The 18,494-nt window shown below is 48.4% G+C and overlaps 2 protein-coding genes across 2 annotated transcripts; one reads left to right on the top strand and one right to left on the bottom strand.

Annotated features, from left to right (window-relative positions):
• The first annotated feature begins 1,225 nt into the window (after window positions 1-1,225).
• Window positions 1,226-5,725, top strand: PTRH1 (peptidyl-tRNA hydrolase 1 homolog). The gene is made up of 5 exons (XM_036751739.1): window positions 1,226-1,321; window positions 3,775-3,994; window positions 4,221-4,320; window positions 4,632-4,677; window positions 5,205-5,725. Exons 1-5 carry the CDS (start codon window positions 1,226-1,228, stop codon window positions 5,394-5,396), a joined length of 654 nt encoding a protein of 217 aa, XP_036607634.1. The 3' UTR covers window positions 5,397-5,725.
• LOC118842282 (cilia- and flagella-associated protein 157-like) lies at window positions 5,669-14,916 on the bottom strand. The gene is made up of 9 exons (XM_036749860.1): window positions 14,744-14,916; window positions 13,426-13,697; window positions 10,438-10,591; window positions 9,754-10,021; window positions 8,736-8,866; window positions 8,107-8,257; window positions 6,578-6,759; window positions 5,990-6,158; window positions 5,669-5,854 (listed from the first exon to the last, which is right to left on the bottom strand). Exons 1-9 carry the CDS (start codon window positions 14,914-14,916, stop codon window positions 5,669-5,671), a joined length of 1,686 nt encoding a protein of 561 aa, XP_036605755.1.
• Window positions 14,917-18,494: the final 3,578 nt, after the last annotated feature.

Genomic DNA, 18,494 nt, shown 5'->3' with positions numbered 1-18,494 from the left:
AACTGGGACAGAAGGCCACGCCCCTCCCACTGGCCACGCCCCCGACTCTGCTCTCCAAGAATTCTACGCCTTCACCGATAATAGCAACTAAAAGGGCTTGCAAAGTAACCCGCAGAACACTTTGTATACACTTTTTAGGCTTCACTCTTTTCATATCTCAGTTTCACCCGTTATAAAATAATAAAAGAGATTTAAATTCGTCTTCCTCAGTTGTGCACATACACACACTCCCCCCAACCCATCTGGTAATACAGATTCAAAAGACCCGCTGGCAGTGCGAAATACTATTCCAGTCCGCGGTTGCAAATGAGGGCTGGCATCAGTGAATCGATAAACATCTTAAAGCGCCTACTAAGTGCCAGCTCAAGTTAGGTGCCGGAGGTACAGGATCAGAAAGGAAAATGTTATGGCTGCCCCGAGGTGCCCTCGGGGATCTCATAATTCTGTCGGGGGAATATTCCTCCAGCAAACATGCCACTGGCAGAGCTTGGAGGCATCGTTGGGGATGGGGGATGGGAAGAGCCCTGGAAATGGGAGCCAAAGGGTGGGGTTGGGGAGGAGAAGTTGGTCCGGGACTAGGTGAACACTAATTGCAACAATCAGACTCAATTTCCTGAACAGTAAAACGAGATAATCCGCCCTCTCCCGCCCCCAGCTTCTTTCTTAAGAGATGAAAGGGATCTCATAGAGCTCACGCCCAGGAAACAGGTCAGGCGACTCGCCCAAGGTCACAGAGCTGGCAGGACCTTCCCCGCCTCCCCACGAGGGGGCCGAGGGGGTCGCGCACAGCCCACGCGCCCCAGGGGGTGCTGGGCTGTGTCCCGCAGACACACACTCTTCACCTTTTGGGGGCAATTTGCTTCCGGAGGGTCCTGGGGCGGGCGCGGGCGCGGGGGCGGGCGGTCGCCCGGCTCTGGGCCGTCCTGCTCCGGTAAATGTCATCTCTCAGCGTAGACGGCCACGCGTGCGGCTTCAGACCTTCCACCGCTTCCGCCTTCCACAAACAGACGCCCCCCCCCACCGCAGACCGGCACCAGGGCGCCCAGCCGACCAGGACAGTGCGCAGGCGCCGCCCTAGATCCCTCCCGACTGAGCCCGGGGGTGAGGGAGGAGAAACGGGGCGAGGCCGTCATTGGCTGCTGGCCGCGCTGACGTCGAGGGGCGGGACCCTCGTGGTGAATGGGGGGCCGCCTCTGAGTAAGAGGAGGAGGTGCGCGAGGAAGACATGACTCGCTCGGGCCTCGGGCTCCTGCGGAGCAGGCTGAGCCGGGGGATGAACCGAGCCGGCCCCGAACCGCGGCCTCCTGGGAAGAGGTGGCTGGTGAGTGTGCGGGACAGGGCGGGAAGCTTCCAGGGCTACGAGAGAGGGCCTGGGGTCAAAGGGACCTCCTGAGGTGCCCGGGCCCCAGCGCCCAGTGCCGGAGGACCGCAGGGAGAACTGCAGGGGGCTCCGGAGTCCACCTTACAAGTTAAGGAAACTGAGCCCCCCTAATGCTCCCCTCCCCAAGTCCAGAGAGTTGACCAAAGGCTCACAAGTAGCATCTGGCAGAGGCTGGATTTGAACCCCGGCCCTCTGACTCCACTTTAACATACTCTTCTCCCTGGGGATGGGGCAGGGGATTCGAGGGGACGCTTCCTTTGGTCTCACATTTATGAAGTGAGTGTCTAAAGTGTACAGAAAAAACGAGCTAAGAGCTAGAAGAGTTACAAAGTTTGGGTGAGGCATGCTCCTTGCCCTAAAGCAGGGGACGGATTTCAGGGGATCCGTGAATTTGGATGGGGAGAAAAAAAAGAGCTTTAATTTCACTGATTTCTAAACGAAATCTGGCATTTATTTCAGTTACGAATCCTTAAAAATTATGAGAAGAACATAAGCATCACCAAAGGATTCCGTGACAGCAAAGAAAAAAGTTAAGGACCTCTGCACTCACTAGGATAGGATACAAGCCGGTATCTCATGTAATAGTGCATATTAGAGCTATAATATCTAATGATATAACATATGTTGTTAAAGAGTAACAAACAGTGCCCTGTGAGGTCCGAGCGTCGTGGTCAGCCTCAAGAAGGCTTCATTTAAGTTCAGAAAAGACTCGCAATAGGTGAAGAGAGGGCAGGATGATATGCCAGGAATGAGGGATAGGTTAAGCAAAGACACAGAGGTGTGAGAGGATGTGGGACAGAGTATTTTTTTTTAACAGGATGTGAAAGAGGGGAGAAAAATGAGATGAAGCAAGAAAGGTAGGGTGATGCCTGGTTGGTAAGGTTCTTGAATACTAGGCATTTAAGGGTTTAAATATTACTCACCAGTTAGTCAAGAATCATTGAAAATTTTTGAGCAGAAAATTGATCAGGAAAAAATCTCTGGATGAGAAAGATTGTTTGGACCATATTAAATAGGATGGATTGGAGTGGGGAAGAGAGAGAGACAGAGAGAAAGAGAGAGAGAGAGAGAGATCAGAAGCTACTGTGATAATCCAGACAGGTGGTGGTAAGGATCTGACTGTACTTCAGTGATACCAATAGGAATAGAAATAAAGAGACTTCCACAGATGATTTGGAGAAGTTCCCAGCAGAGCCTGTTAACTGATTGTGAGAGGTCAGAGTCAAAGAGAGTGAAGTCAGAGTAGGTTTGGGGGGAAAAGATGGAATGAGGTCATTTCTGGAGATGTTGGGACATCCAGGTGGACATGGACTGGTGGAATTTAGCAGTACTCAGAAAGAGAGGTCAGGGCTGGAGGTACAGATCTGGGAATTCTCTGCATAGAGGTGGTTATTGGAGCTGTCACCAGAGGAAATTGTGAAGAAAGTATAAAGACAGAAGGCCCCCACTTTGGGGAATGTTCATAGTAGGGACATAGGAAGAACATAAGAAACCTTCTGGGAAGAGGAGAAACAGTTAGAGAGACTAGAGGAGGATCCAGGAGAGTGTGATAACTAAAGCAGGCAGGCAGTAAGCATTTATTAAGCACCTACTGTGTGCCAGGCACTGTGCTAAGTGCCTGGTAAAGAGAAGGAAGAACTTCGGCAGCCCCTGATCTCAGGGAACTTAGAGTGTAACATGGGAGCCGATATGAAAACAACTATGTATAAACAAGATATAAACAGTCCATATAAGGAGGATCAAGAAGGCTTTCCAAGGCTTCTTATACATGGAGTTTTAGCTCAGACTCGAAGGAAGTCAAGGGAGCCAGGACGCTGGAGATGAGGAGGCAGAGCATTCCAGTCCTAGGGAGGTGTCACTGAATCACCAGAGTACTTTGAGGGGAATAAGGAGTAAGAAGACAAAAGGTAAGAAGGGCTTTGAATGCCAAACAGAGGATTTCTATATTCAGTACTAGAGGTGGGCCACTAGAGTTTATTGAATAGGGAGGTGGCATGGTCAGATCTGTTCTTTAGGAAGATTAATTTGACAGCTGAATGAAGGATGGATGAGAGTAGGGAGACCCTGAGGCGAGGAGGTCAACCAGAAGGCTATTGCAGTAATCCAGGTGAGAGGTGATGAGGTAGCAGTTTAAGAGAAGGGGACATAAATGTTAGAAAGGAAAATCAATAGGATTTTGGGCACCAAAGCAGTGGAGCTAGTCAGTAGTGTCAGAAGGATTAGGGAGGGGAGGGGTCTAGGAGAATGAGACCTGGAAAAAAATAAAAGCCTTTGGATTCGGTGAGTAGCTCAGTGGTAACCTTAAAACAGTTCCCATAGAGGGGTAGGAGTTCAGAAGAAAGTGGGTGGGAATGAGGAAGCAGAGGGCAGCCCAGTTCTCCTTTGATCAACAGGTGGCCGGCCTGGGCAACTATAGGTTGCAGGGCACGCGGCACAGCGTGGGAATGGCGGTGCTGAACCACCTGGCCAAGCGCCTGAATGTAGCTGACCAGTGGAAGAGGCAGCATCAGTGCTGTGCGGATGTGGCTGTCGCCTGCCTCGGAGAGGCTGAGCTGGTGCTTCTCAAACCCCGCCAGTTTATGAATGTCAATGGGCTCAGTGTGGCCCAGGCTGGTGAGAGATCGGGGATTGGCAGGGCGCCACCTGCCCAGCCTTGGGGGGAGAGGGATTGCTGGCACTCGGTTCTGTCCCCTAAACATTCATTAAATGTTAGAGATAACTTCATGGCAGAGGCTAATGAGAGTGCTGGATTGTTTTAGCTTGGTGGGGAGGGGGTATAGAGTGAATCCTGCTTCTCCTCCTTCTCCCTCATCCATCTTACTCTTGTTTCTTTGGGAAGCCAAGATGTATCAGCTGGTGGCCGAAGACATCTACTTGGTACATGATGAGCTGGACAAGCCACTGGGGAAGCTAGCCATGAAGCTGGGGGGCAGTGCAAGGTGAGGGAGCCAGGGGCCTCAGAGACCCTTGCCACCCCCAAAAGATTCCCATCTTGGGGCCAGACTTGGCCCTGGGAGTGTTAACCCCAATTTTCCCATCTGTAAAATGAGCGTGCTCATCACTGCCTTATTTTCTTGGAAATGCTAGAAAGAGAAGGCGTGAAGCTTACATGTCTTTTGTAATGTTGTGGAAGAAGTTATGCCGTCCTGGAGTCTTCTCATCTTCCCACTCTGAGTTTACCTTGCCCCATCCCTGCCCTGGCCTCTAATGAATTTCTGACACTTGCTTTTTCTGGGTTTTGTCTTAAAAGAGGTCACAACGGGGTGCGATCCTGCATCAGCTGTCTCAATTCAAATGTAAGTCTTCCCCACTGGGGTAGTGTAGCATTCCCTACGTCTAATGGTCTCTGCTGGAGCCTGTGTGCCCCATCAACCCCCCGTGCTCTGAGACCTTAGTGCTGAGGTGAGGGTTTTGAAGGGAGCTGGTGATAGCCTAAGTCCCGGCCTTGCTGTCCTCCTGTGCATGTCCCTTCCCATCTGTCTTCCTGATTCACCAGTACTGGCCACATGGGACTCTGGAGGAAAAGAGAGTAGTATCCTGGCATTCCAGCATTATCCTTCCCCCCCCATCAAAGGGCCACTCTCCTGTTTGCTTCTCCCTAAAGTAGTATTCCTTCCATCTCTTCTGGGCTGCATCCCTTTCACACTGCCTTGAGGGGCTCCTGGCACAACTTTGCACTGGTGTCTGGGTAGGGGCTTCAAGGTAGAGAGCTAGGGGTTAGGCAGGAGGCCATAATAAGGAGAGCCTTCTGCTCCAGGTGAGAGGGTTTCTCTTTTGGGTGGGCAGCTGCCAGCACTGTACCACTCACCCCTCCAATCCACAGGTCATGCCCCGGCTCCGAGTAGGCATTGGGAGACCAACCCACCCAGGGGCTGTGGAGCAGTATGTGTTGGACAGGTTCACAGCAGCTGAGCAGGAACGGCTGCCCCTACTTCTGGAGCAGGCGACAGAGCTGCTTCTCAACCACATCCGCCAGCGGAGCCTGGCGGGGACCACATGCACAAGCCCCTCTTGACGTGACATAGCCCACCATGGTGGGCCAGGGCACAACTCATAAAGGACTATTCCCCTGCAGTGGCTGTAGGTGGCCTCTCCTTGCCTTGCTGGAGCAGCAGCAGAGCAGAGTCTTGGCATTCCAGCCCCACTGGGGAGAGCCTTGATCCAGGCTTGAGATAAAGGTTGGTGAGGAAGATGGCCCCGGATTCACACAACCTACATTGTTGCGCTCTCCCCACCCTCCCACATGAGACATATCCACACCTGTGTAATCACTAATTTATGGGACATTTAATTAATGTTCTCTTCTCCCTGCTCAGGGAATAAAGGTTTGTCTTCCAAGGGTGAAGCTTGCTCTTCCTCCTCTGTTTCCTTCTCCATAGGGTCTGAGGGCACAGAGGAGGCAGAAGAGAGCTGTCTCTTCTTCAGGGTGATAGCAGGCAGTGTGAACCGGCTGAAGGAGTTTGGAAAGGAAATCTGAAAAAAGAAAATTCAGGGAAAGTGATATCTAAGCTTCCTTCTCCTTAGTTCCCTCCCCACTCCCTGCCGGCAGATGACAGGGCTCTTCTCTGTTGCCATCATTCCCTTCCTTCCTGCTTCCCCCTTTGGCACTTCAGGGACAGTGGATACCTTGAACTTTCTGAGACGAGTGGTTTGGGAGAGCATTTCAATGTCTTTTGGGTTGAAGGGGATGTGAGCTGGTTGGAACATTGCACTCAGGCCCGACAGCCTGTATGGCGTGCTCTTGGTCAGCTGTTGGATGGGTTTGAGGTTCTCACATCTGAAAGGGTGACAAGTCAAGGCCATGACGTCCAGCAAAGTAACAGGTGCTACAACAGTAACAGTTCCTGCCCCCACCAACCACCGGCATCCTTTAAAGGCCATCGAGGATCGCTCTCCCATGAAGATTTCCCAGCCCCACTCCATCCCCAAGCGATCTCTTTTTAGACTAGGTTGGACAGTGTGGTGCGGTAGTTTTAAGGCAGGACTTGGAGTCAGGAGATTAACTTGGTTCAAATCCTGCCTCAGATGCTTACTGGTTGTATGACTGTGGGTAAAGTCACTCAATTTCCTCTTCTGTAAAATGGGGTAATAATACTTAGACTACCCACCTCTGAACTTTGGTAAAGCGCTTGGGCAAATCTCATCGCATAATACGAATGTGAGTTATTAATAATATTACTGTTAGTCACTGCTCACCTCTCCTGCAGTGTCTTTGTGGGAAAGTGGGGAGCTTTTTGTCGGACTCCAATGAACTGAGCCACATGTGGCCCCAGGACCACAGCATGGCTCAGCATGGCCATCAGCTGGTACAGTATCTCCTTCTGCTCCATCTGGAAGAGCACATTAAACTGGCCATCCTCGACGTGCTCAGGGTGCATCTGAGGGAGGCAAGTCAGGGGTACAAGAGGAGGTCAGAGCATGCTGGCACACATGGGTGCATGTGAGTACACATGCGTGTACATGTGCACGCACGCGCACACACACACTAATTCCAACTGTGTTGTACCATGACCCTGCAGTGCAGCCCATTTAACTTGGTCCCAAAGGACTCTCCTTACATTGGCCACTCCACCACCCTGGGCAGGAGGGTGGGGCAGGCAGGAAGAGACTAAGGCCCAGAGAGAAAGCACTTGGTCCAAGATCACACAGTACAGCTAGGACTAGACTCCAGGGCTCCTGACTCCCAGGCTGGACTTTCCAAAATAAAACAAACACGTTTTTGCTGAGTCCTATACTAAAAGACAACTTGTAGTAAATTTTTTTGTGAAGTGAAAATTCCTAAGTTCAGAGAAGCAGCCTGCCATATAAGTGTCTAACCAGATTAACAAGCCACTGGCCTGGTCAGAACAGTCACTTCATCTCTCTGATGCTCATAAACTTTGCATTTCCTCCAGGGAATTCTACCAATGAACACTGTTTATTGGAAATAAACATAAAATGAGGCTATAGATAAAGTGAGGTCTTGCATATGTAAGGATCTCTATATGTGGCCTGTATGCCTCAGGTCCTCCCCACTGTGCTCATCCCTGATACGCTAGCTACAGCTTGGGAGCTGGTGAAGTACTAACTGCTTTATTGCTTTGCCAAAAACAAAAAAAACTTTATCATGAGAAACTTGCCACACATCAACAAACATGAACATTTCCCTGTAGGGAGAACAGAAAGAGAGGACTGCATATGAAACCACAGGTCTCCAACATGAGGAAAACAAATTTTAAATTTGTGTTTCAGATTGAACATGTTCCAACTCTGCCCTAATTGTCTGAAGTTCCCTTCTGAATTTCCTTCTGCTCTCTGCATTTTTTTAGAAGTTCCATTGATATTCTTTCATGTGTGTGTGTGTGTGTATCAACCATCACTAACCCCATCTCCAAATAAAAGCCCTCCCTTGCACAAATAAGTACAATCAAGCAAAATATCTCTTCATTGGCTGTCTCATCCTGCAAGTGTCAAAAGGACTCAGTGAACCAATTTAAAATGTAACTAGGAAATGTTTCATAAAATAAACATTCAACACAACACAAAAAATGTCAATTTGTGGTTTTCCAGGTCTATAGGAGGCCAGGGGGGATTTGTTTTTATTTGAGTTTGATACCATTAGTGTAGTCCCTCGCCTCTGCCAAGAGGCAGGAAGCATGATTTTACCAATTGTTCTTAATAGAAGACCACCCCTCGTGGCCATTAGCCTGTGGCCAGGGTCACTGTCCCTTGCAGGGAAGCCTCACCGACAGCAGATCCCGGAGCAGGAACCTGGCATGGGTCAGCACTTGTTCCACATTTTGACTTCGTTTCTGCTCTCTTTCCAGCTCCTCAGTCAGTCTTTTTGTTTCCACCTGGTTGTACCTGAGCTTCATCTTTAGCTCCTCTATATCATTCCTGGGGAAGGTCAGACGGGGGATCATGGGGTCCTTCTTACCCTCTTCTCCAACCCTCCTGCCCCAGTCCAGATGTAAAGGAGGGAGGCCCAGGACAGGACTGTATTATTCTAAAAGTTGCTTGGATTGCTCCTCTGATAACCAGATAATCTTTTTTTTTCCCCTAAACTCTCATGTTCAAGAAGGGCCTCAAGAGGCCATTTGATCATGCTTACCCACTCCCAGGTGTCATCTCCCATTTTACAGACACAGAGACACCAGAGAGGTGACATTATAGACCCAGGGCTAGAACCACAGGCCCCTGACATCCAAGCCCAGTTTTTATTTAACAAACATGCATTAGGACATGTATAGCCTTCCACGAATCCTCATTTGGTCAGTACCCTGAGTGGGCAGAACTGGAGCTGGCTTCAGACACTAAGTGCCTAACTCTGGGTTGAAGTTCAGTGGACCAGGCCTCTTGGGTGAGGACAGCCTACCTTAGATCATGGTTGTCTTGCTGTAACTGCTGGAAAGCCATCTCTAACTGCTCCAACATGGCCCTTATCTTTTCAGCTTCTTCCATTTTCTGCTGCTGCTCCTCACACTTTTCGGCCAGAAACCATATCAGCTGGGGTGATAACAACTATAGCTAGATTTCCATAGCACTTTAAGGTTTACAAAGCACTTTACATATAGAGATACATAAAGATGAGGAAACTGAGACAAAGGTTAAGTGACAGTATTTAAGGCAGAATTGGGACTCCAGTTTTCCTGACTCCAGGTCCAATGCTCTATCCACTGCACCATCTAGCTGCATAGGTTGGTGACGATAGGCTTCATGGGTGACGTACAGACCAATGGGGAAAAACTGCCACTCTTCCCCACAGGTTCCTGCAGGCTGCCTCATTCCTACCCTGCTCCCCCAAGCCACTTCTATCTATTTCTGTAGATAGTTTCACTGCTGTGGGGAAGTCATGTGATAGGCCTTCCCTCCCTCCCCTTATGTTTTTATTCAAGTGAACTATCCATGCCCTCTGTCTAGAATGGTCTACAACCAAAGGAAGTATAGAAAGGAAATGAAGGCAGTGCAGGAAAGGGAAAGAGTTAAGAGGCAGAGGGTGGGCTAAAACTGCCTCTTTCGTCTCCACATCCTTCTTGGACAGCTCTCCCACTCCTTTTAGCTTAGGACTGGACACACTGAAAATAATCATGCCTGATACATTTAGAATTGTAAAGGCCTAGAAAAATCCAAGGAAAAATATGTAAAATTCCCTGCCCCACCCCCCACCATTTTCAGGAAGAAATAAGCCACGGGGGTGGGAAGAGAGGGAGAATGTTTACTCCCCCAAAATGTTTCCACTCCGCACCAGCCGCCCTCCCCATAGTCTTCCCATTTCTACAAGGGATGAATTCAGGTGCCAGGGTGTGACGTCTACCCTCGGAAAGGCAAAGGCATTAGAGTCCCTGGCTCCCAAGCCCCCAAGGCAGGGCAGCCTCTGACAGGCCACTTGTTACCTTGAGGCGATTCACGCTCTCACTAGACATCATCTTCCTGTTGCTCTCCAGCAAGTCCAGCTGCTTGCTCATCTCCTTTGTGTCCCCTTTCAGCTCTTCATTCTCCTGGATCAGCTGTAGGCTTTGGTTGGACACTTTGGCCAGCTCTTTGTTCACCACCATGTTCTCCTGGATTACCTTCCTAGTTGTCTCCGACATCTGGAGAGCAGACACCTTGCGAAACTCGATTGCCACCTTGTTCACTCGCTGGACTATTTCCTTCTTCAGTCTGGGGTTTGGGTAGGGGAGGAGGGAGTCCTAAATCTGCCCAGGGGCAGTTTCCGATACCCTCCCGTTCCTGAACCACATTTCCTGATCTTGGATCCCTCACTCAGATTTCCCCAGTGCTTTGCATCATGAACCCGATATTAGCAGAACTGGAAGGAGTCTTAGAGATCTAGTCCCACACCCTCCTTTTACAAAGGAAGAGACTGAGACCGAGAGGGGCAGTGACTTGTGCAACGTCAAACAGCTCATAAAGGGGGTGATAGAGCACTCAGGTAGAACTGCTTCTGAGTGAAGGAACCCAGACCTTGTGTCTGAGTGAATGAATTCAGACTCTTTTGGGTCCCCAGGAGATCCCGTGATCCCTTACATCACTGCCTTACAGGGTTGGGAGAGAGGCCGATGTTGAGGAGCTCAGACCTGTCTTTTTCTAAGACAGCATTCTTCTCCAGGGCGTAAATCCAGTCCTTGTACTCATCCTGTTCCTTCTTCAGTTGTTCTTCCAGCATGGCAAATTTGGCCATGAGCTCTTCCTTCTGGGTCCGGTACTCATCAAGGGCAGCCAGCTTCCCCCCTGCCCGGAGAAGTCCTAGTGAGTCAGCAGACCCCCAACACTCCCAGAGGACTTCAACAGGCCTGGGAGGGGTGGCATGAGAGGGGTGTGTAAGGCCCCCTGTCCCTCCCCTCTCCCCTCAAGCTTTTTTGTGACCGGGATCTTACTGATCTGAGCTTATTTCCTACAGTTCTGCTACATGAATCCTCTGCTCTCCCTGGGTTGTCACTCTCATTCTTAATAACTCCTATTTATGGAGCATTTCAAGGGTTACAAAGTGCTCTGCCTGCAAGAGTCTTGTGGCATAGGAAATTTAAGTAAAATTATCCCCATTTTGTCTGTGAGAAAACTAACTGAAAGAAAATGTAACTGAATTATCCATAGGCCCAGCTAGTAAGTGTCAGAGACAATATTTGAAGTCTGGTGCGCTGACTTTAAGTTCAAGGTGCTTTCCTCTAATCTAGCCTGCCTGTCTTTATTGTTCCTTGCATGGAACAACGATTGTGAGAACCTTTCCCAGCCCTTGCTCACACAGAGCCTTCCTCCTGGACCAGCCTCCCTCCTTCTTTCTATTTATTTAAATGTTACTCATTTTTCAAGAGCCACTTCAAATCCCACCTCTTCCCACCAAGGCCTCCCTGTTTGTTCCATTGCAAACTGATGTCTCCCTTGTAAGAAATCCTAGAGCATGATTGTTTAACAAACAGACCATAACTTAGATATCCAAATGAGTACTATCCCCCTTCAAAGCAGTCTCTTTGGGAAACTGGACATTGCTTCCAATGATTCTGTCATTGCTCAAGGTATATTGTGAACTTCTCTTTGGGAATGACCCTCAAGCCCTGTGGCCCATTCTTTTTAAATAACCTCAATGGTGGCTACCATCATCCCTTCAACAAACAAATCAAAAGACACGTATTGAGTCCATTCTATGTGCAAGAGGAGTGATACCTCAGCACAGTGGATAGAGGGCTAGCCTCAGAGCTAGGGCTACCTAAGCTCAAGCCCCTACTAGCTGTGTGACACTGAATAGGTCAGCACTCCCAGGCATCTCCATAATACCATTGAGTTCCAAAGGAATTGTAGGCAGAGGGAGTTTCTATAAAGAAGTTCCTCCATTCAGATCCAGTGCCATCTTCTACATGAAATCTTTCCCCATCCTAGCTACTAGTACCCGCCCTCCCAAACTACCTTGTGCTTATTCTGCGTATAGTCCATATTATGTATGTACACATTGTCTCCCCTGTTAGAATGTAATCTCCTTGAGGGCAGAGACTATCTAATTTCTGTCTTTATATCTCCAGTGTCTGGCACATAGTAGGTACTTAATAAATGTTCCTTGACTGCTTGTCCCCTTGACAGGTCTGTCTCCTCCACCTCCTCAAGGAAAAAAAAATGCCAAAGACATTTATCTTGGGAACTGGAAAACGACAACAAAAAAATCAATATGGTTCCTGCCTTAAAGAGCAACCGTTATATGAAGAAGCATGAGACAAGATGAAGTTAATGAGGGCAGAGGGCATAAGGAGATATAGACAACTCACCATGGGAAAATTTGAAGAGAGTTCACTCCTCTCTAATAACAACTGAGGCTTTCATAGCACTTTACACACATTATCTCATTTCAGCCTCTCAGCAACCCTGTGGGGTAGGAACTAATCCATTAGCCCCATTTCATAGGCAACTGAGGCTCTGGGAGACTAAGGTTACACAACTATAGGTGTCAGAGGTTGGATTTGAACACAGGCCTTCTTGACGCCAAACTTTCCCACTCTATCCACTGGGCCACTCTGCCTTCCCTTACAAATAAAGTTTCATGTAACATCAGGTTTTTTACTGAAATGACTGCATCTGTAGTTAGAAGAAAAAACATTCTAATTGGCCATTCCCATCTCCAATTAGGACTGGCACTGGCATACTATAGGCTGCATCAGAAGAAAGAACACTATATTCTGCCTCTACTTTCTTGACTTTGTAGCAGAAAGGGAACATAACGAGCTTCCTTGGATGGTAGATTTGATTTTTGGAGTCAGTCACAAGTCATCCATAGCCAAGTCTGATGATGAATGTGGGCGACTGAGCTGGATCACAAATAGGGTGTGACTCTCAAATCATTAAAGCTCATTTTCTGACTCATAAACTGGCTCTTGATGGCAGCTCCCAAACAGGATTCCAGAAATGTTTTGAGCAAAGGCTGCCTCTTTGGAATGCCTATAGGTCTTATCACCCACTTCTTAATTCAAACGCCTTCCATGACTACTCCTGCCTACTGAGTCTGTGATCTGACATTCAAGACCCAACACCCTATCTTTCTAGCCCTAATTCACATCCCTTCCCTTCATATACCTTACGTTCCAGCCAGAGTGGACAGTTACTAGCCCCTGAACACATCCTATATTCCTCTCTTTTATCTTTATTCACCTTTCTCCATATACATAGGATGGCTTCACTCAACCCTATTTCCCTCTTGTTGACATCTTAACCTTCTTTCAAGGTTCTGTCAGATACCACCTCCTCATTAAAATTGTCTCATCCCTCCCAGCTGAAAGTGACTATACTAAAGCTTGGAAGGGAGAGAGGGAAGGAGGAAAGGAGGGAGGAAGACACTCCCTGGGATGTCTAGGTTCTGGTCGGTTTGTTAAAGTGCCATTATCTTGTAGTCCCCTTGCCTAGTCAGTACAATACAGCTACATCTTATCTCCCCACTTGGACTATGAGCTCACCAAAGGTAGGCACCAACACTATCTCTTCTTCTCCCTGTCTCCTCCAGAGTGTAGCCTAGCCAGGGTTGGGCACACAGATGGTGCCCAGGAAAGATGTGTTCATGTGCTGATTGATTTGGGCCTTTCCCTTACCCAGCAAGACGTTCTCCGAGATGAGCTGATTTTTGGTCTCCTGGAACTCATGGCGCACCTGGGCCAGCTGGGACTCAAAGGCATTCTTTTCCATCTCCTTGGAGATCTGCAACCCCTGAAGCTGTTCATTGAGCTCTGTGATCTCAAACACTCGCTGGCTGAGGGAACGTTTAAGGAAGGAGACGATCTCCTTTTTATTTTGAGCCAGCTTTTCAAACTTAGCCCGTAAGAGTTTATCCTTCACCACCATTTCATCCCACTTCTTTTGATACCTAGGGGAGTGAGGGATCAGGAGTTTCAGCGGGGCTGAATTGGATGACCTACCCAGAGCTGGCTGAGAAAAGCCCGGGGAGTCTGAGACACTGAGCAGAAAGCCTAAAGCTGGAACCATGGCTGTCATTTCTACCTTTCTGGGGAAAACCGAATGAGCTCCCTCTGAGTCCTGTTTTAGGGGCATTCAAAACCCGTGTTATGAATAATTACAAAATAGATACTATTGGTGGAGGGGGCACTTCAGGTACATATTTTAGAATCAAATTTGGAAAGAAATGCACTAAATCAGATTTTCATAATATCAAATAGCCACTTATGTGATGGTATTTGAGGACAGCACCAAGAAGTCCATCTTTCTCCAAACCATCTGGTCTTTGAATGATGCTTGAGAGTCCCATTTAGCTCTTTGGGTTAAGCATTGCCCACTCCCAATCCCTTGTACAGTGCAAATCCCTCATTGGAGGGCTGACCACCAAGTCCCCATTACTTCAATATGAACAAGCTTTTCAGAAAGCTGAGGTTACTCTGTCACCCTAAGCAGAGGAGACAGAGATGCTGAATGGTAGGAAAGGCTCAGAAAGAGGAGCTGGACAGCCCTGAAGTCAGACTGTCAGTTTCCCACTATGGCCCAGAGCCCTCTCAGGAGCCAAGCACAGTGACCATCCACCCCTGAACTCCAGCTACCTAGCACTCAGAGCTGGTCCGTTCTTCAAACTGTTAGAGCTGAAAGGGCCCAGAGGAGCCATACCCTTCATTTTCATTTTTTCAGATGGGGAAGCTGAGGCCCAGGGTGGGTGGATGGGGGGTAGACTTGCTCAAGGTCACAGAGTTGTTTGGAGGCAGAGCTAAGGTTAATACCCAGGCCTCTTGGCTCCATATCCAGAGCCCTTCCCACCAGAGCCGGGGCGGGGAGGAGGTGGGGGGTGGGGGGGTGAGGACAGGGACCTAGGGCAGCCCCTCCCTCCCTGAGGCCCTGTGGCCCCCATTGCCCCAGCAGAGTGTGGAACCCTGGCTGGCTGTTGTCTGGGATTCCCAGCTCACTGACTGAATGATCCTCTTCTCCAGGTCCTGGATCTGGATTTGATAAAACTTGCGGATCTCCTCCGTGATGACCTCTTCTGTAGCTTTAGGCGATGGTGGACCACCTTTCTTGCCTTTCTTTTTCCCACCCTCCCCAGCTTTTTTGGTTGCTTCCCCACCTCCTTTTTTGGGCCCCATGGCAGCTAAGACTCCTGAGGCTTTGGCTACTGCTGCCCCTTTAAAAGACCAAGCTGTTGCTAAGGAAGCTGCTCCCCACCCCCACCCCCACCCAGTCCCATACATAGCAACAGGCTCAGAGTGAGGAGATGGTTTTAAAGGAGCCCTGCCCCCTCCCACATTAGTATCTGGGCTTGGACTTGGCTCTACTCATCATTTTTTCCTTCCAACCTCACAGGATTGTGATAAAGAAAGGATGTGAAAACATTAAAGTGCTATATTAATTCTCTCTCTCTCTCTCTCTCTGGCTCAGATGTGTGATTTCATTGGTCTAAGGGAACTCTCAGTGAGAAAATTTACCAATGCAGGTCAGCACCTGCTCTGCAGTTAATCTTAGAGAGCTCCCTGATCAGTTACATGACTCGCCCAGGCCCACAAAGCCAGTATGTGTCAGAAATGGCACTAGAACCTAGGTCTTTCTGTGTCTCCATCCAGTAGGCCACAGTTTCTTCTCACATGAATGGGAATTATTGTAATCTGAAACTGGGACACCCTCCCATTGAAGTGATAGAGGACCGCAGGGCATATTTAGGGGTCTAGCATGTGCACCTGGGAGGGTCCTTCCATACAAAATTTTTGGGGCAACACAGTATTGAGATAGAAGAGGACCATAGGCCATTATGGTTTCCAAGCTTCCACTGATGCATGGAAGCTACGGGATGGGTGGGCTACCCCTTATAATTTCGGGCAGGGGAAAGCCAAGTGTAACCTGGGATTTCTTGGTAGAGGGGGTGTAAAGGTGAAGAGATTTGAGGGAGCGCCCAGGATTTTGCACAGGAGCAGACTGGAGCCAAGTGGTGGGGCCAGGGGCAGAGAAGGTCAAACTAGTAACTTTGGTCAGTGAGAGCTAATGAAGTCCAGCCTCTGGCTTTTTTCTCCCCACTCCTTCCCTGGGGTGCTGTACTGGGAAGCTCCAGACTTCCTTTACCTAGCTAACCTCTTCCCATCCTCCTCTGATGAGTGGGGAAGAATGGTGCTGGAGGAAAGAAAGAAAGAAATCATCAGGGTGCCTATTTTCAGTACTACTTTAAACTGCTAATAAATCACATGGCCTTTAGCAATGTCTTGTATAATCTATGAGTTTGGGGGGGCCATCAGGAAAAACAGGAGCTCAAGTTTAGAGAGTTTTAAATATGTTTTTTTGGTTAATTTCCAAGATTATTCTAGAGTATGCCTACTGCTAGACTGCCTTTGAACCTAGAAAGTTAGCAAGGAGCTCAGCTTGTGTTTGGGGGTGGGAGGAAGGTCAGAGCTGATGGTCCCCAAATTGTACCTTTTAGAACTACTTCTAGCCTAGCATCAGGGAACACCCCTGTGTCAACCCCCATACCCTGCTTCAGTATTGTTACTATTCCTGCTCACCTGGAAAGGCAAAAGTACATTCTCCAGCATAAGTCCCTTTTTCTTCATTTCCACATTCACTGTCTCTTCCAGCTGTTCTCCCTACCTCATCTCTACACAACACGGCAGGTTGTCTTCCCGGTGCATACTGCCCCCCAAGAGGATGATTCTCAGTCCAGGCCTTGTTCTCTTATAGCCAGCTGATTGTCCCTTTAAACTCTTCCTGTCCCACAAAATTCAGCCCTTAATCACACACCATCTTTCTTGTGTGTTGTTTTTGAGGGGTCTCTGGACACTTATTGTTTCTCAGCTTTAGGTTTCCTCTTCTAAGATGGGGAGCATCTACTTCACAGACTTGTTGTGAGAGCATATGAAACACGCTTTGTAAACCTTAAAGGGCTCTCTAAATGCTGTTATTGTCTTTCTTTGTGAATCTTCTTTTCCAAACCATGCTGCCTGCTTCTTTGACTCTCCTCCCCTGACTGCAACTGCTCTGCCACCCAGGGAACTTGGACTCCCACGCCTAGAACCCTGCCCTTTGATTGAAGGCTGGGACTGTCATGATTGTACTTATGTCCTCAGCACTGTGCTCGCCACCTACTAAGTGCTTAAATGCTTTTTCATTCATTCATTCATTCATTCATTCATTCATACATACATTCTTCCCAGCCAGATAGAGAACTGCTTTGGGATACGGTCCATACCTTTTCCTCCACCTTCCTTACAGTGCCTAGCCCAGGACTGGCTTATGTGAAGTTGTCAGGAATGACTTTTTGATAAGGAGGGAAGAGCTTGGAAGGAGCAAGACTAACTCTCAGATGGCACCAAAGGTGTTTGGGGAAGGAGCAGGGAAAGATCTGCATGCAGAAATTCCCAGGAGACAACGGGTAGAAGTCCCCATGCCAATTCCTCTTGAAGGGTCCTTTCAGCATGCTGGAAAGACGCCTGAACCGAGTCAGGAGTCCTGAGTTCTAGACCCAACTTGGTAAAGCCACATGAGCGCTCCTGGGTCTCAATAGTGAATCTTGTCAATGGACAATATAATACTACAATAGGAATAACAATCCCTGTCTGCCTCCTAAGGTTATTATGGGGATCAAAGGATCAGGCCCAATCACTATTGGCAATAGCCTCCGAACTGATCTTCCTGTGCTTTTGTCCTCACAATCTAGACTCCATAGAGCTGCCAAACCAGCAATCCTAAAACAGGTCTCATTGTCTCGTGGCCTCCTATTACTTCTAAGATAGAATTCAGATCCCTCCACTGGGCATTTAAAGTCCTTCACAGTCTGGTTCCAGGACTTTCTGGGCTGATCTTACAGTGTTCTCCTTCATGTTCCAGCCAAACTGGCTTACTTATTCTTTCTTCTGTAGGACAATCCATCTCTCACCTCCAGGGGGTTGCTCAGGCTGTCCTCCATGCCTGGAGTGCCCTCCCTGCTCACCTCTGCCTCCTGGAATCTCTAGCTCCTTTCACGGTTCAGTTCAGCTGCCACCTTTTATACTAGGCTTTTCTTGATCCCCTAGTGATTAATGCAAACCCTGCCCCCATATCCTTCCCTCCAGAAATTACTTTGTATTTACTCATTTATGTGCATGTTGTATGCTTTCTTCCCCCTGTAAATTGTAAGGTCCTTGAAGACACAGTGATAATAGCAATCATTCAGTTATGTCCAACTCTTCGTGGCCCCATTTGAAGTTTCCTTGACAAAGAAACTGGACTGGTTTGCTATTTCCTTCTCCAACTCATTTTACAGATGAAGCAAACAGGGTCAAGTGACTTGCGCTGGGTCACCCAGCTAGTAAGTGTCTGAGATCAGATTTGATGTCAGGTCTTCTGACTTCAGGCCTGGCACTCTATCTACTGTGCCACCTAGCTGCCCCAAGTAATAGAAATAGGTAGCATTTATATTGTGCTTTAAAGTTTGTAAAGTGCTTTACAAATGTGATAATGTGATCTCATCTAATCCTTGAGACCACCCTGGGAGATAGGTGTTATTTTACAGATGAGAAAACTGAAGTTGAGACAGGTTAAGTGACTTCTCCAGGGCCATACAGCTAGGAAGTGTCTGAGGTAGGATTTGAATTCAGGTCTTCCTATCTCCAGCCCAATAATCTATCCTGTGGGTCACCCAGCTGCCTCTGGACATTAAACTGAAATGAGACAGTGGCTGTGAACACTCTTGGGAAAGTCCGAG

The sequence above is a fragment of the Trichosurus vulpecula genome, chromosome 3, assembly GCF_011100635.1.
Source record: "Trichosurus vulpecula isolate mTriVul1 chromosome 3, mTriVul1.pri, whole genome shotgun sequence".
Taxonomy (NCBI): Eukaryota; Metazoa; Chordata; class Mammalia; order Diprotodontia; family Phalangeridae; genus Trichosurus; species Trichosurus vulpecula.
The sequence above is the reverse complement of the archived record's forward strand: the minus strand, read 5'-3'. Positions and strand labels throughout refer to the sequence as shown.

Bases quoted from the DNA above. Each gene is read 5' to 3' on its own strand.
- LOC118842282 (XM_036749860.1), bottom strand. From the start codon at position 14,916: ATGGGGCCCAAAAAAGGAGGTGGGGAAGCAACCAAAAAAGCTGGGGAG. The intron at 13,698-14,743 runs GTCAGTGAGCTG...TCACTCCCCTAG, and splicing joins CTGGAGAAGAGGATCATTCA to GTATCAAAAGAAGTGGGATG. The intron at 10,022-10,437 runs GTCTGAGCTCCT...CCCAAACCCCAG, and splicing joins GCTGTCTTAGAAAAAGACAG to ACTGAAGAAGGAAATAGTCC.
- PTRH1 (XM_036751739.1), top strand. From the start codon at position 1,226: ATGACTCGCTCGGGCCTCGGGCTCCTGCGGAGCAGGCTGAGCCGGGGG. The intron at 1,322-3,774 runs GTGAGTGTGCGG...TTTGATCAACAG, and splicing joins CTCCTGGGAAGAGGTGGCTG to GTGGCCGGCCTGGGCAACTA. The intron at 4,678-5,204 runs GTAAGTCTTCCC...TCCAATCCACAG, and splicing joins TCAGCTGTCTCAATTCAAAT to GTCATGCCCCGGCTCCGAGT.